General features: G+C 49.2%; 1 protein-coding gene and 1 long non-coding RNA gene across 5 annotated transcripts; one reads left to right on the top strand and one right to left on the bottom strand.

Moving 5' to 3' along the window:
- Positions 1–741: 741 nt before the first annotated feature.
- On the top strand, positions 742–11,582 carry Trappc3 (trafficking protein particle complex subunit 3). Of its 2 annotated transcripts, XM_013123875.3 has the most exons (6): positions 742–899; positions 8,678–8,775; positions 9,012–9,111; positions 9,935–10,117; positions 10,870–11,032; positions 11,551–11,582. In XM_013123875.3, exons 1-5 carry the CDS (start codon positions 858–860, stop codon positions 10,987–10,989), a joined length of 543 nt encoding a protein of 180 aa, XP_012979329.1. In that variant the 5' UTR covers positions 742–857; the 3' UTR covers positions 10,990–11,032; positions 11,551–11,582. The 2 variants fall into 2 exon arrangements, with proteins under 2 accessions (XP_012979329.1, XP_005084434.1); XM_005084377.4 differs by having other exon boundaries at positions 10,870–11,582.
- LOC121143934 lies at positions 11,389–15,420 on the bottom strand. 3 transcript variants are annotated; one of them, XR_005881249.1, is made up of 3 exons: positions 15,230–15,420; positions 12,363–13,666; positions 11,389–11,624 (listed from the first exon to the last, which is right to left on the bottom strand). It is a non-coding gene; the product is annotated as an uncharacterized LOC121143934 (long non-coding RNA). The 3 variants fall into 3 exon arrangements; XR_005881248.1 differs by lacking the exon at positions 15,230–15,420 and having other exon boundaries at positions 12,363–13,339; positions 13,374–14,233; XR_005881247.1 differs by lacking the exon at positions 15,230–15,420 and having other exon boundaries at positions 12,363–14,233.
- Positions 15,421–26,555: the final 11,135 nt, after the last annotated feature.

The following is a 26,555-nucleotide window of genomic DNA, read 5'->3' as shown; positions in this document are numbered from 1 at the left end:
TTTTGAAGAGAAAGCCATTAACTAGCCTGACACAGAATATGTAGTCATTCAAACTTTTTTTTCCTGTTTGCTTGTTTGTTTTATTCCAGACAGGGAAATCCTGTGTAACTACCCTGGCTGGCCTCGAACTCACAGAGATAAATGACTATTCCCTGGACAAGCACTCTACATTTTTTTTAAGTTTATTTTTATGTGCCTTGGTGTTTTGCCTGCATGAGTATCTCTATGAAGATGTCAGGTCCTCTAGAACTGGAATTACAGACAATTGTGAGCTTCCATGTGGAATGTGGGCGTTGGGAATTGAACTCAGGTCCTCTGGGAAAACAACCAGTGCTCTTAACCTCTGAGCCACCTCTCCAGGCCCCACTCTAAACATTTTATAATGAACTTAGATCTGTGGGAGCCATTGCAAGTTTTCCAGGACGTCCTGGGAGCTTCTGGAGCTGAACTGCAGCAACAGAAGAAGCCAGTTCAAAACAGGGACTTTCCAAGACCAATCCGGGGTGAGGAATTTGCAGAGCCTCTCAGAGCCAATCGTGGGGGAGGGAAATAAGGACACTCTGTGGACAGTATGGGACTATCACAAGGTGCGGATGCCACCTAGTGGTCAGAATGGCGCAGCCAGGCCGGCACTCCGGGAGCAGCATCGCTCGCTGAGCAATGGGCGGGACTTCCGGTGGGACTGTCGGGTGCTGTAGTCTGATTTTGGTCGGCCGAACCACAAGTCCCATGGTGCTCCGCGCCAGATTGCGCAGGCGTGGTGAGGTGGGGCCGGTCAGTCCCAGAGGCTGAGGGGCCGCGGCTGGGTTGAATCGGCGTCACCAGGGGAGGCGAGGCGGCGTTGCTCGGTGGGCACCATGTCGAGGCAGGCGAACCGTGGCACCGAGAGCAAGAAAATGGTAACTCTGAGCGGGTGACCCGGCGGCCCGGGCGGAATTGAAGCTTCCTGGGAAAGGGCCTGCCGCTGGCTCTCCAGGAGATTGTCAGAGGGTCCGGCTGTGAGCTGCGGGATGGGGATGTCCCGAGATAGGTCCGTTCCTAAGCGTCCAGCGCTGGGGCAGGTTGGAGGACCCCTGAGTTTCCGCCCCGGCTCGCTCCGCCGGGGTCTCGAGGTCGAGTGCGGCTCTGTACTAGACCAACAACAGCGACGGTAATCAATAACAGTAACAACCACTTACTGATCTCTTACTGTGTGTTTGGCACTAGGGCATTACTTACATTATGTCATTACGAGGAAACCCTAGTAGGTGAGTAATGTTATGGCCTTTTACAGCCCGGGAAGGTATTGTGATACCCAATTTTACACCTAGGAAGAGTTAGTTAGGATTTGAACCCATGCCTCTCCACCTCCAGAGAGAATATTTCAGACTGAGTACACAGTCTCTCGCTGTGCTCTGGGTGTTGTGAGAATAGCTTAGATGGCAGTCTTGTCAGAAGGGGACTTTCCATCTAACACAGTAAGGGGTGAGCCAGCCTGAGCACTGGGTGAGCCTCTATTGTTGAGAGGATAAGGGAGGGTCGCTGTGGTTCCTTTCCCATCCTGGGAGTAGTGGGACAGAATATAACCCCCCTAAGGCTGGTCTGGGTCTGGAGAGTAAGGTAGACACCAGTTTTCTCCAAGATAGGAGGCTTTCCTGGCAGGTGTTTCTTTTCTTTATTTTTTTTTCCTTCAAGACAGGGTTTCTCTGTGTAGCCTTGGCTGTCCTAGAACTCACTCTGTAGAACAGCCTGGCCTCAAACTCAGAGATCTGCCTGCCTCTGCCTCCCGAATGTTGGGATTAAAGGCGTGCGCCACCACTGGCTTCTTTAGTATATTTTGCAATGCTGCCCCTGCTATGACTTTGTTTTGGAATTTAAAATTGAGCATCTTGGGGTGAGTTTGTAGCTCAAGTGTCTGCCTAACGTGTACAGGGCCCTGGGTTTAATTCCCAGCGTTACATGAACTGGACTTAGTCACAAATGCCAGTAATCCCAGCACTGGGATGGTAGAGGCAAAAGGATCAGGAATTCAGGGTCATCTTCAGTGCATAAAAAGATGAAATCTTTTTTAACACAGACATACGGAGGGCTTGGGAGAGCGAGGGTCACAGCGGTAGAGCATCAGGGTGGGGATGTAGCTTAGTGTCACCATGCGTATGCAGGATACTGTTGAGGTCAGTCTTCAGAAACCAGCTGGACAGTCTAAGGTGGACCTGTGTTGGTGTTCCACTGTAGACAGGATGGTTAGGTCACCTCAACCTTCGCATCTTATACCAGGAACAGACACCACAAATGCATGGAAGCTCTGCTGTTACAGGCCAGTTCTTTAACCCCTTCTCTCTCAGACCACTTTTGAGAAACCGATGATGGCAATGCATCATCTCTACACAAATATTAAACACACAAACACATACTCAGTGACTGAAGCTGGGTTTGATCCTAGCACTGCAAACACAAAATGCAAAAAACTTACATCATATGCATAGCATACATTTGTTTACATTTTCCAGGGATTCGTGGGCCTCTTTTTTTTTTTTTTTTTGGTTTTTCAAGACAGGGTTTCTCTGTATTGTTTTGTTTGGAGGCTGTCCTGGAACTCGCTCTGTAGACCAGGCTGGCCTCAAACTCACTGAGATCATAGACCTCTTAATATACTCTATGGATTACAAGTTAAGAATTGCTTTCAGGGGATTGAGGATATAGCTAAGCATTACACACACACACACACACACACACACACACACACACACACACACACACACACACACACGAAATTCCTGGAAGAAGTAATAATAGTTGAAGAGAATGCTGTGTTAGAAAACGATGTCGAAGAAAATGCATATGTGTTCCTTGGCATTCTCAGTGGGACATTAGTTTCCTTAGCTATGAAATGGGGACAGTGATACTCAGATTAGATGAGACAGTGTTAAATTGAAGGTGTTTTTTTGGTAGTTAGGGACAGATATTTATTCCTTAGTCTTCATGTCTTCTTTTCTCCTGAAATCAGTATTGATGTTGTTTGTTTCTGCTTTATTTCTTTGAGCCAGGGCCTCTCTACATAGCTCTGGCTGACCATGAACTCACTCTGTACACCAGGCTGGCTTGGAACCCACAGAGCTCTGCCTGCCTCTCCAGTGCTGGGATTAAAGGCACCACTTGTGTGTGCATTTGAGACAAGGTTTTCCTATGTATCCCAGACTTGCTTCCAACTCCTGTTTCTCCTGTCTCAATTTTCCCAGAGCTGAGGTTGCAGGTATGTGCCACCATACCTAGATCTTCCTTTTTTTTTCTTACAAAAGTTTACTTATTTATTGGGGGATGTCTTAGTTAGGGATTACTATTGCTGCGATGAAACATCGTAATCAAAAGCAACTTGTGGAGAAAAGGGTTTATTTCACTCACTGTTTATTATCAAAAACAGTGAGGGCAGGAACTCCAGCTGGGCAGGAACCTGGAGGCAGGAGCTAATGCAGAGGCCATGGAGGGTGCTGCTTACTTGCTTGCTCATCATAGCTTGCTCTGTCTGCTTTCTTATAGAACACAGGAACAGCAGCCCAGGGATGGCATTATCTATAATGGGCTGGGCCCTCTGCTCTCAACCCTTATCAAGAAAATGCCCTACAGTCAGATCTTATGGAGACATTTTCTCAATTGAGTTCCCTCCTTTCAGATGGCTCTAGCCAGTTATAAAATTAGCCAGTGCATGGGGACGTGCCGCAGTATTTGTATGGAGGTCAGATGACAGCTTGCATCAGGTGCCTCTGTTACCGAGCCAAAGTACCTAGTATTTTTTTTTTAAGATTTATTTATTTATTATGTATACGGTATTTTGCCTGCATGTATGCTTGTAACCAGAAGAGGGCACCAGATCTCATTATGGATGGTTGTGAGCTACCATGTGGTTGCTGGGAATTGAACTCAGAACCTCTGGAGGAGCAGCCAGTGCTCTTAATCTCTAAGCCATCTCTCCAGCCCCAGTACCTAGTAATGATATGCCCATCTCTTCACTGTTTGAGCACATAATTGCTGCATTTCACATAAACCTTCAGAGACCCAAGTAATCTGATGTCTACTTTTTTTCAGTCTCTGCTAACAGAAATAGTCCATCTGAGCTGGGTGATGGTGATACATGACTTTAATCCCAGCACTCGGGAGGCAGAGGCAAGTGGATCTTCATGAGTTCGAGGCCAGCCTGGTCTACAGAGCAAGTTCCAGAGCAGTCAGAGCTGTTACACAGAAAAACCCTGTCTTGACAGTACACAAGTGACATTGTCAACTGGCCATCTTAGTGGGTTTTTAGTCGTTGTGTACAGTCAGGTCTTCCCACAAATACCACCTTAGTGACCCTTCTCTGTTGTTCCTTTGTTTTTAACCATATCATAGTCCCACTTCTATTTTATGTATGTGTTTTGCCAGCATGTATGTCTGCATACCATGTATGTGACCGTGGATCCTCTAGGACTGGAGTTATAGACAGTTGTGAACCTCCAAGCCTTCATGTGGGAATTGAACCCAGGACCTCTTGAAGAACAGTCAGTGCTGTTTTTTTGTTTTGTTTTGTTTTGTTTTGTTTTTGCTTTTTTGAGGCAGAGTTTCCTCCGTGTAGCTTTGGAGCCTGTCCTGGAACTAGCTCTTGTAGAACAGGCTGGTCTTGAACTCGCAGAGATCCACCTGCCTCTGCCTCCTGAGTCTGGGATTAAAGGCGTGCACCACTACTACCACCACCACCACCACCACCACCACCACCACCAGCTTACTTTTTTTTTTTTTTTTTTTGGTTTTTCGAGACAGAGTTCCTCTGTGGCTTTAGAGGCTGTCCTGGAACTCTCTCTGTAGACCAGTCTGGCCTCGAACTCACAGAGATCCGCCTGCCTCTGCCTCCCGAGTGTTGGGATTAAAGGCGTGCGCCACCAACGCCCGGCCCAGCTTACTTTTTAAAAATATTTATTAATTTACTTTTTACATTCCAATCCTAGTTCCTCCTCCCTCCTCTCCTCCTGCTCCCCCTATACCCCCTCCCATCTGCTCCTCTGAGAGGGTAAGGCCTTCCCTAGGAAGTTTACTAAGTCTGTCCCATCATCTCACTGAGGCAAGAACACCCCCACACCACTGTGTCTAGGCTGAGCAAGGTATCTCTCCATATAGAATGGGCTCCACTAAGTCACTTTGTGCATTATGTTAGATCTTAGATCCACTGCCAGTGGCATCATATATTGTCCCAGCCGCACCATTGTCACCTATACTAAGGGAGTCTAGTTCAGTCTTATACAGGGTCCCCATTTGTCAGACTGGGGTCAGTGATCTCTCACTAGCTTGGGTCAGCTGATTCTGTGGGTTTCCCCATCGTGGTCTTGACTCCTTTGTTCATATTATCGTTCCTCCCTCACTTTGATTGTACTCCAGGATCTCCAGCCAGTGCTCTTAACTGAACCATCTCTCCAGCTCTATACCACTTCTGTTCTAGATGCATGAAGACCTTAAAGTTATACATTCATGTTACTTGTTGTTCTAAATAGGCAAGGTTCATGACTGAAGCTGGAGATAGACTTGCATATTAATAGATGTGGAGAACCTGAGTCAGGAACCCCATTCCCAGATCCCAGGCACAGCTGTGTTGTGGCAGTGAGCACAATTGTCCAGGACCCTGCCTTTTCTTGCTGGTGAACTGGGGAGCTGCATGTGTAGGGAGCTAGCTCCACAGCGTTGTGATTTGCATATAATTTGGCAATTGTGGTGGGCGGAGGCTCTTGGACTTCATCCAAGGGCTTATTAATAATGGAAGGAAAGCTCTCCTGATTGAATGCATTCGTGCCAACTCTCCGGACTGGTAACTGCTGGATTGCCTCCATCCATTCATACTCAGGCCATTCTAGTGCCAAACCCTTGACTTTACTAAGAAATCATTCCTCCTTAATAGCTTCCTTTCAATTGCCATATTTGGCAAATGGTCTCCTGGAGGTGCCCTCATCTGACTGTTTTAGTTGAGTTCAGAGAACCTCCTGCTCCCAAAATTGATTTTCTTTGAGTCTAGTGCATCTAAGATGTGTTTTGATTGAGGGGGCTTTTTAATATTGCAATCATGGGATAGAGTGGATATGGTGAACACTGCCTGGGACACATTTGGGTTTTGTCCTCCCCAGATTCCTTTTCCAATACTTAGCTGTTTAACCTTGAGCTCATCATCCCTCGTTCTGGTCTTGGTGTCTCTTCCAGATTGATTACTGTGCTTTCTGCTTTACTGGACTCAATGTGCTGTTAATATGTTTCTCAGGGATGGGCATGTACCTCAGTGGTAGAGGGTTTGCCTTGGCATGCCCAGTGCCCTGGGTTTCATCCTGGGCACCATGGACACAAGCACATTTTTCATTGTAACTCCAATAGTGCCTTTTTTTTTTTTTTTTTTTTTGGTTTTTCGAGACAGGGTTTCTCTGTATTGTTTTTTTTGGAGGCTGTCCTGGAACTAGCTCTGTAGACCAGGCTGGCCTCGAACTCACAGAGATCCGCTTGCCTCTGCCTCCCAAGTGCTGGGATTAAAGGCGTGCGCCACCAATGCCCGGCCAATAGTGCCTTTTTTATTGCCAGCAGTCCTGGTGTTTTTATTCTGGAGTCTTAGTATTTGCACTACTCTGTGTGTGTGTGTATGTGCGCGTGCACACATGGGTGTGTGCATGTGGGTTTGTGTCTGTGTGTGTGTGGCACTGGGAACCAAAACCCATGGGCATGTAATATATCACTGGGTGCAGCACCAGTTCAGAATGAACTGAAGGCTGAGCTAGGTAGAACTCACATTGAAATCATATGTGGCTTTGATTTTTCTAAATGTTTTTTGCATTTATCTATTTATGTATGTACATGCACACACATGTGCCATGGTGTCTGTTGCAAGGGTCAGAGGACAATTTGTAGGGTTTGTTCTCTCTTTGCAGCATGGGGAGCTAAGATATCAAACTCAGGTCATCAGGCTCGTTGACAAAGGCGTTTACACTCTGGGCCATCTTGCTGGCCCCGTTTTTCTGTTTTTAATGTGTGCGCTTGTGTTGCTGTGGATCAACTCAGTACTTACTAGACAAGTATTCTATGGATTGAACTAAGCTACCCATTCCTGGCAGGATTCTTTCTTGCTTTCTTTTTAGTTATGTGTATGTGTGTCCCACCTTGGTGGGTATGTGCATTTGAGTGTAGGTGCCCAAGAAGGCCCGAGGTCTTGGATCCCCAGAGTCAGGAGTTGTAGGATTAAAGGTGAGCACCACCATTGCCTTGCTTTGACTTGTTTTTTTAAGAGGGTTTATCTGTGTAACAGCTCTGACTGTCCTGGATTTCACTCTGTAGACCAGGCTGGCCTCGAACTCATTAAAGGTATGCACAAAAACCACCTGGCTACTATTTTATTTATTTATTTGTTTGTTTGTTTTTGTTTTTTTTGAGACAGGGTTTCTCTGTGGCTGGTCTTGAACTCACAGAGATCCGCCTGCCTCTGCCTCCTGAGTGCTGGGATTACAGGCATGCGCCACCACCGCCCAGCTTGTTTTTTTGTTTTGAGACAGGGTTTCTCTGCGGCTTTAGAGGCTGTACTGGAACTAGCTCTGTAGACCAGGCTGGCCTTGAACTCACAGAGCTCTGCCTGCCTCTGCCTCCCAAGTGCTGGGATTAAAGGCATGCGTCACCACCGCTGGGATACTATTTTATTTTTAAAGATCACTTATTATTATCTTGTGTGTGTGTGTGTGTGCCTGCATGAGTCTGTTTGCGCCATGTGCGTGCAGGTGCCTGCTGAGGCCAGAGGTTGTTGGACCCCTTGGAAATGGAGTTATAGGCAGTTGTGAGCCGCCAGATGTGGGCCCTAGGAATCAAACCTGGGTGCTCTGGGAAAGCAATAAGACCCCTTAACTGAGGATCTATCCCCCACTCTAATATTGTATTCTTTTTAGATTTACGCACTTTTTAGAAATATTTTAGCAATGTGTCAAAAGGATCGTTAACTTTCCCCCCATGTAGGTGACTTTGAGGAGAGGTTGTCTTTAGGGTAATGGTCTCTCTAGGACTTCCTTCTCTGCCAGCCCAGTCTGTCCCTCAGTTGCTAGCTCTTCCCATGAGCAGCAGAAGACCCAAGCCTCGGGAGCACAGCTTAGCCCCATGTCAGAACACTCTAAGGCAGTGGTTCTCACCTTCCTAATGCTGCGACCCTTTAGTACAGTTCATCATGTTGTGGTGACCCCCAACCATTAAAATTGTTTTCATTGCTACTTCATAACTGTAATTTTGCTGCTGTTAGGAATTGGAATGTAAATATCTGTTTTTTTCTGACGGTTGAGAACAATTGCTCTAAGGTGTGAGGAAGCCATTGGCTACACCTGCCAACACACAGGCTGCTGTGAAAGTGTCTGCCTTGGCTCCATCTTTCACAGAATCCAGTGAGTGGCTGTTCCTCCCACTCCAGGTTCAGGTGACCCACGCCATGGTAGCCTGGGTTGGCAGAGGCCGCCTTTGGGGTTAGAAGATGTACCTTCTGTAGGCAATTTGTAGTAGGTGTGGTTGCAGACCTGCCCTGCTGGCCACTCCACGGGGAGATGGCCTCCAGACATGGGCATCCAGGTGGCCTTCTCTTGGAACCCTGGTGGCTGTAGCCAGGCTGATCCAGGCCCTCATTAAACCTTGGTTTGTGGTGCTGGGTCCTGATGGCCTTGTGAATGTCTTTCAGAGTTCTGAGCTGTTCACCCTGACGTATGGCGCTCTTGTCACCCAGCTGTGCAAGGACTATGAGAGTGACGAAGATGTCAACAAGCAGCTGGACAGAATGTGAGTGGGTGCCTCCCCCACAAGAGCGCAGCGGGCGCCCAGCACACCCCGTGCGTGCTGTCCTGGGAGGCCAGCGTTTGGGTACCGTTTCCACTGAGCTCGTTTGTGAGGGTGTTTGGTGTTATCCCCATCCTCCCCCTTAGCTGACAACAGTCTCATGTTTAGGTACAAGACATTTTGTCTGTATAAAAGACATTTTGACCCCTTAATGATCTGTTCTCTGATTTCCTTCCAAGGGGTTATAACATTGGAGTCCGGCTAATTGAAGACTTTTTGGCACGCTCAAATGTTGGAAGATGTCATGACTTTCGGGAGACTGCGGATGTCATTGCTAAGGTCATTTACCTGGGCCACCTGGCCCCACCGAAGCTTGCCATTGAGAGGCACTGCTTACCACCCTCACTGTCCCTATCTCCCAAGGCGGATTAGGCAGCTGTTTGGATCAAGGAGGCCTTCCTGGTGGTTTGGAAATACAGATTATGAAAGAGGCTGGGTCTTCCTTGTGCATTTCAGCCTTGCTGTAGCTGAGTGTAGTGGTGTATGCCCGTGATCCCAGCACTTGGGAGGCAGACACAGCAGAGTCGAAGCAAGTTTGTGGCCCATCTGGCCTACATACCGAATGTATGTAGATCAGCTATGGCTACATAGCAAGGTCCTACCTACAAACACATAGAGCCAGCAGGTCTATGTCCCTCACTGAAATTAAAGCCCAAATTCCTCCATTTTGAAAGTATAGCGCATCCAGGCAGTGGTGGCGCACGCCTAGACTGCAGAGTGAGTTCCAGGACTGACTCCATAACTACTGAGAAACCCTGTCTCAAAAAGCCAGACAAACAAACAACAGCACAACAGAGGTGTAGCAGAGTGTGGAGGAAGCTTGAGAGTTCGCATGTTGGGCCAGATGTGACTCATGCCTAAGTCCTCATTCAGGCTTCCGTTGAAGGCAGCTGCCCTTCCGGTGAGGCGTGGGGCAGATAGTGAGTTAGAGTATTGTGTGATACCTGAAGGAGACAGATGAAGTCCCGTGTGGGCACTTCTCTTTCCCCAGATCTCTAAAGATTTGGAGGCCACAGTTTTGTCCTAGTGACTGTGCTAACACCTTCCCAGGTGTACAGTTCTGTCACTCTTCCCCAGAATGCTGTTGTGCGTTCCCTGACAGGTGGCATTCAAGATGTACTTAGGCATCACTCCAAGCATCACAAATTGGAGCCCAGCTGGCGATGAATTCTCCCTCATCTTGGAAAATAACCCATTGGTGGACTTCGTGGAGCTTCCCGATAGCCACTCATCCCTCATTTACTCCAACCTCCTGTGTGGGGTGCTGCGGGGAGCCTTGGAGATGGTGAGTGCAGCCCTCTCCCAGCTTGGTGGTGTTTGGTTCATGCTGTCTCAATGGGAGAGAAAAGGCTTTGACTTTCCCCAGCCCCTTGCTGTCCAAGGAGATAGTGCTGCTCATACAGGGGCCAAGGCAGCTCTCTCTCTCTCTCTCTCTCTCTCTCTCTCTCTCTCTCTCTCTCTCTCTCTCTCTCTCTCTCTCTCTCTCTCTCTCTCTCTCTTCTTCCTTCTTCTCCTCCTTCTCTTCCTCTTTCTTCCCCTCCTCCTTCTTCGACAGCCTCAGTCTAGCCCCAATTAGCTTAGCTTAGGACTCAGCTTGCTCAATATGTAGACCAGGATATCTTTGAATTTGCCTCTAGCCCCTTCCTCAAGTGCTGGGACTATAGGTAAATGACACCACACCCAGTTTGAGGCCACTGTCTTCGATGTTAGAACACTGGGGCTGGCAACCCCATCCCTGTGGAAATGAGCCAGGCAGTGGTGACATACACCTTTAATCTTAGCATTTGGAAGGCAGAGGCAGGAGGGTCTCTGAGTTTGAGGATAGCTTGGTCTATAGAAGGAATTCCAGCCAAGGCTACACAGAGAAACCCTGTCTCAAAAAAATTTTTTTGGAAGTTTCATACATATATGTAGTTTATATAGTGAATTTTAGTCATTTATACTCCCACACTCCAGTCCATGGACATTTCTGATCTAGCCTCACCCTCAGGGGTTCCCCAGGGCTGTGGTTAGACGTGCACCCTTTCTGTTCCTCAGGTCCAGATGGCTGTGGAGGCCAAGTTTGTCCAGGACACTCTGAAGGGAGATGGTGTGACAGAGATCAGAATGAGGTTCCTCAGGCGGATTGAAGACAATCTCCCGGCTGGGGAAGAATAAGCAGCTCTAGAGCTTGGAGCAGCCGGGAGCAGCGCCTGCCGGGGTGAGAAAGGTCCTGCTGCCTCTGCCCCGGGACTCAGTGACTTTTCAGCCGATGTTATATATTCTTCTAACTTTATTTCCATTCTTCATGCTAATAAAGAGCAGACGGCTACTCTGCTTCCCTACGAGTGTGCACTTCAGAGGGGGAGTCTCTGCTCCATTTCCCCTCAGAGGGGCAGGAGGTACTTGCCCTGGTTGGACTAAAAGAGTTAACATTTTACATTCCTGTGAATTTTCCAGAACACAAGCCACTTTGACCCCTTTAAGAGACAACCTGACACACCTCCCCATGAACCTTCATGCAACTATTGGCAAATGGCTGTGGGAAGTTTGGGTTGTGGAGGGGAGGGGTGGGTAAGAACTGTTGGCTGTAGTGACACACTGTAGTCTTGCCAGGCCACGGAAGCCAGTCATGCCGGAAGCACTGGCTTCTGGGAAGCCACCCAGGTCTCATTCCTCCCTGCTGTTTGGAGGCAACATCTCCTCTTTTTATGGAGGGCCCATCCTTTTTTCTTACAGATTCTTCAATAAAGATGCATTCTTGAGTGAAATCCCAGTCGTGTCACGTTTTCCTTCTGCTCAGCATGTGACATCTGAGTAGAAAAGAGCAGGTGAGCTCTGTGCTGGATCCTGCTCGGAGCACTCAGCACTCGGGGAGCACTCCACAGATGCTGGATCTGCTCTAGTACTATCTGGTTGGTGATTCTGTTTTCATGGAGGAGCCAAGGTCAGGCGTGAGTTCAAGAAGCTGTCAAGTGGGGGATACCAGGCTTTGAAGCAAGGACAGCTTTTGAGAGTTGGTTTCTACCACCCCCTGGGCTCTGGGGATCAAATGGCGGCCAAGTGTGGCAGTGGGTACCCTCATCTCCTGAGCCATCTCGATGGTCCCAGATAGAATCTTTTTGTTTTGTTTTTGTTTTTTAAGACTGTCCTGTAACTAGCTCTGTAGACCAGGCTAGCCTCAAAACTCAGAGAGATCCTCCTGCCTGTCTCTTCTAAGTGCTGTGATTAAAGGTGTGTGCCACCACTGCCTGGCTAGGATTTTATCTTGTCTGTTTGTTTGTTTATTTATTTATTTACTTACTTACTTATGGTTTTTGGAAACAGGGTTTCTCTGTGTAGTCTTGGAGCCTATCCTGGAACTCACACTGTAGACCAGGCTAGCCTCAAACTCACAGAGATCCTACTGCCTCTGCCTCCTGAGTGCTGGGATTAAAGGCGTGCGCCACTACTTCCTGGCTGGGTTGGTTTTTTTTTTTTTTAATGTTTTAAAATTGACTTATGTGGATTTCCCAGCGGAACCAGGTAGTTTTAATGTGATAGTATCTTACCTATGGTTCTCTATCCGTGAGAGACGCACTGCAGTGAGAGACACACTGTGGTAGTATCTATCCGTGAGAGGCACACTGCAGTGAGAGATACACTGTGGTAGTATCTTACCTGTGGTTCTCTATCCATGAGAGGCGCACTGCAGTGAGAGACACACTGTGGTAGTATCTATCCGTGAGAGACACACTGCAGTGAGAGACACACTGTGATAGTATCTTACCTGTGGTTCTCTATCCGTGAGAGGCACACTGCAGTGAGAGACACACTGTGGTAGTATCTTACCTGTGGTTCTCTATCCGTGAGAGGCACACTGCAGTGAGAGACACACTGTGGTAGTATCTTACCTGTGGTTCTCTATCCGTGAGAGGCGCACTGCAGTGAGAGACACACTGTGATAGTATCTATCCGTGAGAGACACACTGCAGTGAGAGACACACTGTGGTAGTATCTATCTGTGAGAGACACACTGCAGTGAGAGACACACTGTGATAGTATCTTACCTGTGGTTCTCTATCCGTGAGAGGCACACTGCAGTGAGAGACACACTGTGGTAGTATCTTACCTGTGGTTCTCTATCCATGAGAGGCGCACTGCAGTGAGAGACACACTGTGGTAGTATCTATCCGTGAGAGACACACTGCAGTGAGAGACACACTGTGATAGTATCTTACCTGTGGTTCTCTATCCGTGAGAGGCGCACTGCAGTGAGAGACACACTGTGATAGTATCTATCCGTGAGAGACACACTGCAGTGAGAGACACACTGTGGTAGTATCTATCTGTGAGAGACACACTGCAGTGAGAGACACACTGTGATAGTATCTTACCTGTGGTTCTCTATCCGTGAGAGGCACACTGCAGTGAGAGACACACTGTGGTAGTATCTTACCTGTGGTTCTCTATCCGTGAGAGGCACACTGCAGTGAGAGACACACTGTGGTAGTATCTTACCTGTGGTTCTCTATCCGTGAGAGGCACACTGCAGTGAGAGACACACTGTGATAGTATCTTACCTGTGGTTCTCTATCCGTGAGAGGCGCACTGCAGTGAGAGACACACTGTGGTAGTATCTATCTGTGAGAGACACACTGCAGTGAGAGACACACTGTGGTAGTATCTATCCGTGAGAGACGCACTGCAGTGAGAGACACACTGTGATAGTATCTTACCTATGGTTCTCTATCTGTGAGAGACACACTGCAGTGAGAGACACACTGTGGTAGTATCTATCCGTGAGAGACACACTGCAGTGAGAGACACACTGTGATAGTATCTTACCTGTGGTTCTCTATCCGTGAGAGGCGCACTGCAGTGGTGGGAAACACACAAAGTGTGAATGATTACTACAGAAATGGATGGGAGAGCAGGCCCAGAGCCTGGCTGACTAAACAAAGGCTGCATTTCCACAAGGAAGTATCCCGCCAGCCCATTCTCTGCTCCTTCTCCCGCCAGGGACATGATCCCACCTCCCCCAGTCTCCCGGGTCCTCCTCACCCTGGCATGATGCCTGCACCCCACAGGGGAGGCCCTCCCATGATGCCAATGATGGGCCCCCCTCCTCCTGGGATGATGCCACCCATGGCTGGCCACACGCCCATGATGCCTGCTCGCCCCATGATGGTGCCCACTCGGCCAGACAGATAAGAGCAGAAAGGCTCTATATCAGTTTGGTACTTCGTGTTTTGTTTCAACACGGTGCTGAACTTGAGTGTTTTCTAGCTGCATGACAAGGAAGGCTTCCCGCCTCTGAACAGAGAACAGTTTTAGAGCGGAGAAGTGGGATAATAAAAAAAGTGTTGCTCTCACTCATATTGTGAAAAATGAAAACAAAATTGTCAGCTGTTTTAGTTAAAAAAAATTGATTTATGGACTCAGTAGTTAAAAGCACTGGCTGCTCTTCCAGAGGACCCAGGTTCAATTCCCTGCTTCCAGCTATCTGTAACTCAAGTTCCAGCAGATCTGACACCCTCACACCAGTTCTCATAAGATAAATTATTTTTTAAAAATTGATTTATGTGTATAAGTGTTTTGTCTGTATGTGAACCACACTGTGGGTTCTGGAGATTGAATTACAGGCTTCTGGAAGAACCATTGAGTAATGGTCTTAACCACTAAGCCATCTCTCCAGACCTTAGGCAGCTCTTAAAGGGAGGAGGCAGAGGCTGTCTCAGGCCAGTTTTTTTGGGACAGCCCAGGGCCTTGAGCTTGGAGAAGCTACTGGGACACTGGACTTGAGGCTTTCCTCAGTTAACAGACCTGAAGAGAGCCAGTTACATGTGCATCTTGCTGGAAATGTGACTGATTCCTGAGGACAGGGTCAGTACTCTGAGGCCTCAGCAAGGCGGTGGTTTGCCCAAGACTTGCCCCACCGCTGGGTTGGGCCACTGGGGAGTGATCTCATGTTTATTTCCCAACTAGGGGGAGGGTTAACCTCTAGGAGCCCATCCTTAGGGCCTCTTGTCCTCTTCCCACAGATACAGTCTGGGCACTTTGTTTTGGTAACTGGAATGCTAGGATTCAGTATATATAATTCTGGGTCCGGTCATACCAGATTCGAAAGAATGAAAGGGCTGAGGAGGTGGCTTGGGACTCACAGGGAAAGTCCTGTGTGGCGTTCGTGGACCCTGTCAAAAGATCAACCACCCTGCCCGTTTCTTCCTCTCCGTGTGCCACATTCTGCTTCCCAGCAGCCATTTCCATATGAGGTTTTGGGTATTTCCTTTCCCAGAAATAACTTAAACATCATGGGGGTTGCAAGCTGTGGAAACCAGGCATCCCTAGTGGTTTTCCCCACCTACAGTCCCACAATTGAGTGGCGTGCACACCGGGGATACCAGAGGAAAAAGGGGCTGCCCCAGCCCTGACTCACCTGTAGCTAGTGGAATGTAGTTTGGGCACCCCTCAGCCATTCCTCGCCCTCCCTGGTGTGCCGTATACTCTCTTCCAGAAAAATGAAGCATGACAGAAGAGCTCTTCCGGGAAAGGCTGACTAGTCGGGAGGGGTTCTGGGGAGCCCAGCTTGAGACTGAATTCTAGAGGACAGCCTTCAGATCAGGCTGGTTGGGCAGAGCTTTGGACAAGTCACAGTTTGCAGCCTTTAGCCACCAGAGGTCTCCAGACCACTGCCTTACTGTCCCAGGAAGTGATTGTTTGAACGGACTCTTTTTTTGTTGTTGTTGTTAGAAGATGCACCTGAAGCGGGGCGGTGGTGGTGCAGGCCTTTAATCCCAGCAGTTGGGAGGCAGAGGCAGGCGGATCTCTGTGAGTTTGAGACCAGCTTGGTTTACAAAGCTACACTGAGAAATCCTGTCTCAAACAAAACAAAACAACCCAAAACAAACAAACAAAAACAAAAAAGAAGAAGATGCGCCTAGTGGAATAAATCTTAGCAGCTTCCCGGATCTTGGAGTATCCTCCTCTACTTAGCCCCAGGAGACCCAACAGTAAAGCTCACATGGCCACTAGGCTAATTGTCTGCCTGCTAAACTCAAGGCATTGGAAGAATCTGTTGGCCAAGGCTGTCTGGTGGCACACACTCCAAAGTCAGGTTGGCCTCCTGAATTGTACAAGCTAGCTCTGAGCCCTCCCTTAACCAGTCCCCCTTAGTTCCTCAGAGGAGTCCAGGGCCCCAACCCCGGACCCTGATGTAACAGTCCTCTTCCTGTCCCAGATCCCACCTCTGTGAAGTCTCCATATTTAGGCTACACCTCCTGGGAGGTTGGCTTCCCTTACATTTATGCAGAGTATCCGGATCCAAGAAGTGACGGCAGCAGAGGCCTTAGGAGCTGAAATCGCATTAAGTAAAATTAAAATAGTCTCCTAACAAGTAGCTCATTGTGGCTGGTGGGAGGTGGGGTGGAGAGAAAGCATCCTCCGTCCTCCTGGAGTTTAAGTGCTACCATGTGCCGTGCCTCGGAAGCCAATGCTAGTGGGAGGGAGGGGAGGGCAGCGGCGGCAGGCGGAGACACGCTGTTACTGCTGTTACCGCTCCCGAGCCTTTGATGTGGGGCCAGGCCTGACCCCAGGACAGCCGCTGGCCACTGCTAAGGGAGCGATGGGGTGCAGCACATTCCTGAGGGCAATTTACACTCTGGCAGGCGTAGAGGAAAGTTTCTGCTGGGGAAGGGAGAGGGTACCGCAGAAAGGTTGGGGGGAAGAGTTGCAAAGGGAGCCAATGCACAGAGCACAGGGCAGCACCCTCTTGCTGTACCTGGCTCCCTTACCTGGCTTGGGTGGAGGCCTCCTCCAGGAAGTTTCTGATGGTATTCAAAGTGCCTTGCTACCACTCAGGCTAGCCCAGGTTAGCCCAGGAGGTGCAGGGAAGCAGCTGTTCTTTCTAATGGTTTTGGACAGGACTGTAACCTGAACCAGCATCGCCAAATGAGCTGGGTCAGAGGAAGGGCCAGGAGGAGAGCAGGTGTGAGCATTGACCAACATGGTCTCTAGCAATTGCTAATATTTATGGCAGAGTGGTTGTATGCCAGTGCTAGGTAAGCAGGTTCACTGAGCACTACAACAACCTAGTCACTATTCCATGATGCAAAATAAGAAACTGAGGTAGACGCTAACACATGGTAAATGAAGGATTTGAACCCAAATAATCAGGACTTGAACATTTCACTGTCTTGTACCAGTTTGTTTCCTTGTGCTTGTCTTTGTGTGAGCCTTTAAAAGTTTTAGTTTGTACTTTACTGTGGCAGTTTCATGTAATTCAGAATGGCCTCAGGCCTCAAACTCACCATGTAGTAGAGGGTGGCCCTGAACTCTTGCTCCTTCTGCCTCCATCTCCCAAGTGCTGGGATTACAGGCATGTGCCACCACACCCAGTTTGAATATTTTCACTTAATAAAAATGTAAATTGGGCAGTGGTGGTACATGCTGTTAATTCAAGCTCTTGGGAGGCAGAGGCAGGCGGATTTCTGAGTTCGAGATCAGCCTGGTCTACAGAGCGAATTCAAGGACAGTCAAGGCTACACAGAGAAACCCTGTCTCATAAACGAAAAACAAACAAACAAACAAGCAAAAATACTGGAAAAATGTAGACTCAGACCTGCACAATGGCTCAGTGTGCATAGACATGGGCCACCAAGCCTGGCAACCTGAGTTTAACCCCTGAAACTCATGTGCTAGAAGGAGACAATCAATTCCTGAAAATTGTTTTCTGACCTCCACACATGCACTACGACACACAATAAAAAATGTAAAAGCCCAGAGGGCTGGAGAGATGACTCAGTGATACAGAGCACTGGCTGCTCTTCCAGAGGACTTGGGTTCAATTCCCAGCACCCTCACGGCAGCTCACAACTTTCTAAGGAGATAGGAGTCCTCCGACTTCCACAGGCACCAAATATGCACATGGTGCACAGATTTAATGCCAGCAAAATACCCATACACATAAAAAATAAATTTTAACAGAGCAGTGGAGACACACACCTTTAATCCTAGAACTTGGGAATCACGGCTACACAGAGAAACCCTGTTCAAATAAAATAAACAAAACCACAAACAAACAAAAAACCAGGGATTAGACAGGTGCTTGTTGCTTGTTGACCAGAGTTCAATTCCCATCGCCCATGGTGGATCCAACACCTTCTGGCCTCTGAGAGCACCTGCACACATGCAGCATTCATTCACAGACATACACACATACACATAAATAAATGAAAATAGGGGATCGAGAGATGGCTCAGTGGTTAGGAGCCCTGGTTGCTCTTCCAGAGGACCTGAGTTCAGTTCCTAGCACCCACAGAGTGGCTCGCAACCATTTGTAACTTCAGTCCCAAAAGAGTCTGATACCCTCTTCTGGGTTGGGTACTTCACTCCTCAACTGTACAGACATACGTTCAGACAAACACCCATATACATAAAATTAAACAAACAAAAATTGAGCCAGGTGGGAGTGGCGAATGCTTTTAATCTCAGCACTCGGAGGCAGAGGCAGATCTCAGTGAGTTTGAGGCCAGCCTGGTCTATAGAGTGAGTTCCAGGACAGCCAGGACTGTTACACAGGGAAACCCCAGTTTGGGGGGACAACAAAACAAAAACAAACAACCCCCCCAAATGCCTGGGTAGTTGATGGTGAACACCTTTGATCCCAGACTTCTGGTGGGAAGCAGAAGCAGGCAGATCTCTGTGAGTTCGAAGCCAGCATGGTCTACAGAGTGATTTCTAGGATAGCCAGGGCTACACAAAGAAATCCTGTCTCCAAAACAAAATAAAAACAAAAATATGAAAAACAAGCAATGTAGACTTGATGGCAATGGGTGTCTTGACCTCTATGTGTAATCCTAGTATCTCTGATGTGGAGGCAGAGAATCATGAATTCAAGGTCATCTTTGGCTACCTATTGAGTTTGAGGCCAGCTTGGGTTATAGAAGACTCTATCTCAAACAAACAAACAAACAAACATGTTGTGGAATAATCTTTTTGTACACCGTGAAGATGTGTCATTGCCAAGGCGTCTTCTGATTGGCTTAATAAAGAGCCAAATGACCAGTAACTAGGCAGGAGGTATAGGGGGGACTCCAGACACAGAGAGAACTCTGGGAAGAAGAGAGGCAGAGAAGCCAGACAGACAGGGAGGGGAAACAGGAGTTGCAAGATAAAGAGAGTTAAAAGCCACAAGGTAGAATATAGATTAGTAGAAATATGGGTTAATTTAAGTTATAAGAGCAAGTGGGACAAACCTAAACTAAGGCTGGGCTTTCATAATTGATAATACGGCTTTGTATCATTATTTGGGAGCTAACTGGCAGGATGGAGAAAGACTCATTATATAATAAAAATATAGACCTGTGGGGCTGGAGAGATGGCTCAGAGGCTTTTGGTTTTTTGTTTGTTTGTTTTTCTAGACAGGGTTTCTCTGTATTGTTTTGGAGCCTTTCCTGGAACTCGCTCTGTAGACCAGGCTGGCCTCGAACTCACGGAGATCCGCCTGCCTCTGCCTGGGATTAAAGGGGCTCAGAGGTTAAGAGTGCTTACTGCTGTTGCCTAAGACCCAGGTTCAATACTCAGCATCCACATGGTGGCTCACAACTGCCTGTAATCCATTTCCAGGGGATCAAGTGCTTTTTCCCTGACCTCCTTGGGTGCCTGCAGGCATGTGGTTCATATACATGCACTCAGGCACACACAGAGAAAGAATAAATAAGTAGATATTTATTTTAAAAGAGTAGACCCCATATGGTAGGGGCTGGGGACATGTAGCTGGTCTAGACTCCATTCTACTTGCCAAGACTTCTGCCCATGAGAAAGCAGCCAAAAGCAATGTAAGAGGAGGAGAGGCTGAGAATGAGTGATAAGTGCCAGGCGGTGGTGGTGCACCCCTTTAATCCCAGCACTCGGGAGGCAGAGGCAGGCGGATCTCTGTGAGTTCAAGGCCAGTCTAATCTACAGAGAGGGCTCCAGGACTACCCAGAGAAACCCTGTCAAAAAACAAAAAGAAGGGAAGGAAGGAAGGAAGAAAGAAAGAAAGAAAGTTAGTGATAAGCAAGTCCCAGTTCTGCCATTTGTGACCACTGGACAGCTGTTGTGAATGCTGAACCTCTGTGTTTTTAGGGAAAGTGGGGGTGAAAACGCCTACCTTGCTGTTTGGTAGGTGAAACAAAAGAAAATATGTGGACTTTGGCATATACGGAGTATTCCCTATAATTACTATGGCTGTTACCAGGGAGCTGTCTTGCAAAGCCACTATGTGGATTTACGAGTGTAGGAGGGTTGTGGGAGCATAGTCTTGTGAAGATGCCATATCTATGTTGCTCATCTCTGTATCCCCAAGCACCTAGCATAGCTTTCCAGTGCCAAGTGTGTGCTCAGTAAGTGTTCATTGACTGGGTACTGACTGTGTATAAGGCTGTGGAAAAGGCTCTCGGGAAGAGGAGTAGTGGGCAGGTCCACAGGACCAGATGCATAATTGGGGGGACTCAGTGCAAAATGAAAATGTGGGGCCAGGGAGATGCCTCAGTGGGTAAAGTCCTCACGTTTATTTGCGTGGAAAGCTCACATAAACCCAGATGCAATGGTGCAGGCCTGACAGTCCCGGTGCGGATAGTGCAACAGCAGGAGACCCTGTCTCAGTCAAGTAGACGGCAAGGACAGATAGCAGAGGTTATCCTTGGACTTCCACTTCCACACCATGGCATATGCACACCCAAGACACACACACACACACACACACACACACACACACACCACAACGCACGCACGCACACACACACACACACCACACATGCACGCCCACACACACATACACATACACACACTACACACACACACACACACGCACACACCACACACGCACGCACCCATAGACACACCACACGCACGCACGCGCATACACACACCACACATGCACACATGCATGCGCACACACACACATATACACGCACACACACACCACACATGCATGCCTGCATGCACGCACGGGATGGGGGAGGGAGGGAGAGAGAGATTGGAACACTGTTCAGAAATTGTCTTATTCAAGATGACTGGCGGGGCCACATGCCCATGTGAATGGGGAGCCCTGAGAGGACCCCCACAAAGTCATCTCTAACTACACCAGGTGTGTGTAGAATATCACCTGGTCCTTCTGGGACAATTGCCAACTTGTTGAGCAGGAGAGTAGAGGGCCTGCCCCAGGGAGCATGAGGAGAGGAGGGCTGCTCAGTGTGGGCAGGTCAGAAGACAGCAGAAGAGAGACCCAGTGGCCAACCCTCCCCAGAAGACCCCCTCCAGAGCCAGGCCCATGCCTGAGAGCCTCCCTCTGCCTTTCATCCCCCTAGAACTCACCCCCCACCATCACCCACGCCACCGGGTGGTCTGGGCACATGTGGTCACATTTAGATGTTGACTGAAGCAAAATTGTTATAAGATTAGAATAGTTAAGGTAACTTTAATTTGCACTGCGTTGCTGGGATTTTTGAAGCTGGAGCTAAGAGAGCCCCTGGGGTGGAAGCTGAGAGAACGGTGCAAGTTGTACAAGGGGGGGGTCTCCATTTTCCCCAACGGTGGAGAAACAGGCCCCTGGCAACCAAAATGGCTGAAAGCAGCTTCCTAGAGAACTTCCTAGGAATCTCGGAACCCGGAGTCCGGTCCTCTAGCAGATGTGGGAGTCTGGGGTGGACCCTGGTGGACCAGGGATTAACCAGCGCCACACCCCCTCCCCTGGACCCTGGTGGACCAGGCATTAACCAGCACCACACCCCCTCCCCTGGACCCTGGTGGACCAGGCATTAACCAGCGCCACACCCCCTCCCCTGGACCCTGGTGGACCAGGCATTAACCAGCACCACACCCCCTCCCCACACTATTTGCCCCGGGCCACACATCTGTGCAAACATCCCTCCCTGAGTTTGCCAAACAGAAGGGTGGCAAAGGGGTCTCACCCAGGTCCTTCACAGGCTCCAACTCCAGTGTCTGGAGTTGGGGGTTGTGGGGTTACACTGGTAAAACAGAACAGATTTAGAAGGAATGGGGAACCATGGTCATGGAAATGAGGATTCCTGACATGAATTGTTATTAAATGTTGGTGGTAATGATTCCTGACATTTATTGCAATTCAGTGCCTGATTATTTTTGAACCATTACTATGCACCAGACTTTATTAAACCCTGTATTATCCTTACCTCCCCCCTCCCCGTCTCTTTCTCTCTCCTTCTTGTTTGAACAGTACTCGTTTCTCACAGTTCTGAAGGTTGGAAGTCAAGTTCTTGGTGGAACCTTCCAGGTTTGGGCTTATAGACTAACTTCTTGTAGCCTTGGGTAATGGGCACAGCTTACCTTCTCTTCAAAGAGACCCTCTAGCACAGTGCTTCAGGGGAAGTCCCTTGGGAAGCCATCTCACTTCCTTCTCCTCTGCACGACCATAAATGAGTCGGTCAACCCCTCTGAGCCTCAGTTTTCCCATCTGCCAAGTGGAGACATTAATACCACTGACCTCATAGGTTGTTGTTAAGGACTAAATGAGTTAACACAGGCAAAGTGCTCACAGAGCGTCACAGTCATTAGAGACTGCCCCCATAGTGTCCTCCTTTAAACATCAAATAATTAATTAGCAGATAAATACCCTGCACAAAGAAAGAAAATGCTTTCTGATCAGCTTTGGGAAGGAGCAGAGGCTGTGCCTGTGACTTGGCTGTCTCCCTGTGTGCACTTCTAAATGGCAGCCCGGGAGTGTGGCCCCCATTCTCACAGCTGCAGAACAAGGCATTGGGTCACAGGCCCCATCATTATTTCATTTTTAAGGTGAAGCCCAGCCGGGCGTTGGTCCACATGCCTTTAATCCCAGCACTCGGGAGGCAGAGGCAGGCGGATCTCTGTGAGTTCGAGGCCAGCCTGGTCTACAAAGTGAGTTCCAGGACAGCCTCAAAAACAATACAGAGAGACCCTGTCTCGAAAAACCAAAAAAAAAAAAAAAAAAAAAAAAGGTGAAGCCCAAGGAATTCCACAGTCACCACTTCAATTAAACTCAGCAAGCAGCTGGGCGTTGGTGGCATACACCTAATCCCAGCACTAGGGAGGCAGAGGCAGGTGGAGCTCTGTGAGCTGGAGACCAGTCAGGATCCAAAACAACACATACAGAGAAACCCTGTCTCGAAAAACAAAAGACAAAAACAAACAAACAAACAAAACTCAACAAGCAGGTGGTGTGCTCTCAGAGGTGTCTAAAAGTTCCTCTTCCCACAGCAGCAGTGACTAAGGCACCTCCCCCCCACCATCAGTGGTGGAGGAAGGGCAGTCACGAGGCACAAATAGCCCAATAAAGACTTAGTTTGGACTTACACCAGGGGCCAGTTGGTCTTGAGGACCTCTGTGAACTTGCTGGTTTTCTTCTCCACAGCTGCCTCTTCGATAGTGGATCGTGGCCTTTTCCTTCCCTTTCTCCTCCAGAGTGGCTGTAACTGCTTGGTATTTCCACCCAACCTCCTGAGCCAGACGCCCCAGGTATGCAAAGTTTCTGGTAGGCGTCAGCTACACAACCTTGAGGGCTACAGGGCCCACCACCCACTTTTTCTTGTCATAAGGCAGAGGGCCCAGCTAACACCTTGAGGCGTTCCAGGGCTGGCCTCGTTTGGTCTTGTGTGACAGCATGCCTCACACAGTGCAGTGAGCCAGAAAACGAGACTCAGGCCTCAGAAGTGGTCAGGCCTCCAGAGGGATTGGTGGTCATCAGCTTTCAGAGGAAGGCCAGGTACTTTGACTTGTTTCTGTGGAAATTCCCAGGCATGTCAATGCCCTCCAAGTACCCAACCACCCCTTCTGACCCAGCAGTACCTGCTAGGCCACAGTGGCATCCAGGTGGCTCTGTACCTCTGCCATCTATGCAGTTTCACGGGAAAATTTTGTTTTTGTCCCCCACCCTTTAAACATGGGTTCCAGAATCAAACTTAGGCTGTCAGTCTTGCACGGGAAGACTTCTACTCATTGACAGCCCCAGCTTCATATCATTTTTGTAGCTAAGGAAATTAAAGTTCGGAGAGGGCCATGCAGCAGGTTACCAGAGGCAGAGCTGACCCACAGATGTCCAGACGCCACCAGAGGGAGACAAAGGTGGTGGCCTCTCGCTGTGAGCTGCACAGTCTGGTGGAGTCCTCTCGCTGTGAGCTGGACAGTCTGGTCAGGAGTTTGGCCTAGCCCAGCCCAGGGGTGAGCCTTGGGACAGTTCACTGCCTCTGCCTCACCCAGGACAAATAAATGACTGGTGGACGAGGAGACCATGGCCATGAAGTCAGGACAAGGCTGTCTCAGTTTCTGGGCAGTAGGGCAGCAGGAGCCCATGGATAAGGGGCTCTTTAAGCTTAGTGAGATCTAGGGATATAGGGCCTGGCCAAGGTCAAGGCCCAAGAGTGGCATATTTCGGACTGGTTGCAGAGCTCTGGGCAAGTCAGGAGAAAGGGCCCCCTAGGTGTGTGGTACTGTAAGTCAGGTCTGAGGGGCTTGGGACAAGCGGAGGGAATTAGTTTCTAGGGAGACTCGGTATTGACATCCTAATTGGTGGGGTGGGGGGCCATCTGGGTTTGTAGTTGAGTGAGGGTGTGTCCTTCTTGAAGCCCCGTGGGAGCCTCCTTCCCAGCAGCGTGTCCTTATCTGTCCATATCATTTGCACAACCGAGGGATCTACATGGATTAATAAATGTGAATCTCACAGCAGTCCATGAGAGCTTTTTGAATGAGGAAACTGATGCAGGAGATGTTCAGTGGTTGGTCCCATGGCACATAGCAATGTGGTGGCCCTTGGACTTCAACCCAGACAAGCAGAGTCCGCGGTGTCATTGTCAATCCCCGCTGTTTAGCTTCCATTCCCTGTGTGAGCCTCAGCCCCCACCCTAACCTCAGCTTGAGCTTGGTTTTCACGCCAGCTTCCTATTCCTGCCAGTGTCCTCGTAGCCGCTCTGCCTTCACCCAGGCCTCCTCCCCTTCCTCGAGCCAGGCTCCAGCTTGACTTCCCCTGGGCTGGCTCAGGCCAGGAAGCAAGACCCAAAGACCTCCCTGGTAGCTCCCCCAATTTGAAGGGTGGGCTAGAGCAGGCCCAGGCTCGGGAGTGGTGGGGGTGAGAGGCCCTGCCGAGTAGTGGTGGGGCTGCTGTGTACCTTGGCTGGGGGACAGCGAAGTGGGAGGCCCTTGGAGGGCAGGGGGGAGGGGGAGGGGCGACTGAGGGCCCTGGGCTCTCTCTGTTCCTTTTGCTGTCCTGGGGTCGCTCAGCTCTTTCCAACTTAGAAGAGGCACCCACCCAAACCTCTCCCTGCCTCGCTTAGGTTCCTCTAAAACCCTCCACTGCGATCTTTGTCCCCACCCTCTGCTGGGTGCCTCTTCAACCTCTGCAGCCTGGCTGCCACCCCTGTCCCGGACTCCAACCACCTGCCCATAGCCGAAAGGGAGCGGGAGAGAACCCTGGCCCTGTGGGCCTCTTTGGCCTTCTGTAAAACACTGGTTTGTGACTGCTGCTCTCTGGCTCTTGGTTCCCACCTCACTCATATCTCTCGGTGCTTTGCCGACTCCCGGCTTCTGTCTGCCCTTAGATGGGTGATGGGTGGATGCTGTGTCCTGGTGGAGTTGCCCCCATTCTCCACACCCCATGGCAACATGTGCCTGAAGTCAATAAGTGTTCCTCATACTAGCCCAGAGGTTTCTGTGCATCTCACAGACTCCCACCACCCTCCTTTTCCTGGGCTCTTTTTGTTTTGTTTTGTTTTTTGTTTTTCAAGACAGGTTTCTCTGTATTGTTTTAGAGGCTATCCTGAAACTCGCTCTGTAGACCAGGCTGGCCTTGAACTCACAGAGATCTGCCTGCCTCTGCTGGGATTAAAGGTATGCCCCACCAACGCCCGGCCTTTTCCTGGGCTCTAACCGCCATTCCCAGGCCACTAACCAGAAACTCAGACTTTTTTTTTTTTGAGACAGGGTGTGTTAGGGTTTCTGTTGCTGTGATGAAACACCATGACCAAGGCAGCTTGGGAAGGGAGGAAAGGGTTTATTTCAGTTTACACTTCCAAGTGATAGTTCATCACTGAGGAAAGTTAAGGCAGGAACTCAAGCAGTCAGGATCCTGGAGGCAGAAGCTGGTGCAGAGGCCATGGAGGGTGCTGCTTACTGGCTTGCTCCCCACGGCTTGCTCAGCCTGCTTTCTTATAGAACCCAGGACCTCCATCCCAGGGATGAAACCACACACAATGGACTGAGCCCTCCCCCGTCAATCACTAATTAAGAAAACACCTCCCAGTTAGATCTCATGAACACATAACTCCAGCTCGTGTCACGTGGACACAGACTAGTCAGCACACAGGGTCTCTCTCTGTAATCCTGGCTTTCCTAGAACTCACTATATAGACCAGGCTGGCCTCGAATTCACAGCTAAGTGCTGGGACATGTGACATGTGATGCCCCCTTTTGACACCTCCCCCAACACCCAAATCCTGACTGTGTCATTATCTCAACTCCTCTCAGAGTTGACCCTCCCTCGAATTCCACGCCTAGCTCATTGGGCCATCGCAGGACTCCCCGTAGCCCTCTCTGTTATCTGCACAGCAGCGAGCAGGCTTTCTAAAGCACAAACTTGATCACTCACAAACCTGATCCCTCCAGAGTGTCCATGGGTCCCCATTTCCCTGCAGGTGACATCTAACCAGTTTCAGCAAAGCCCTTGCCTGCCTTCGTGGCTACACCGGCTCAGCTCCCCAAAGCCAACCGGCTGGCTCATC

Source organism: Mesocricetus auratus, unplaced genomic scaffold (genome assembly GCF_017639785.1).
Source record: "Mesocricetus auratus isolate SY011 unplaced genomic scaffold, BCM_Maur_2.0 Super-Scaffold_100014, whole genome shotgun sequence".
In the NCBI taxonomy this organism is placed as follows: Eukaryota; Metazoa; Chordata; class Mammalia; order Rodentia; family Cricetidae; genus Mesocricetus; species Mesocricetus auratus.
The sequence above is the reverse complement of the archived record's forward strand: the minus strand, read 5'-3'. Positions and strand labels throughout refer to the sequence as shown.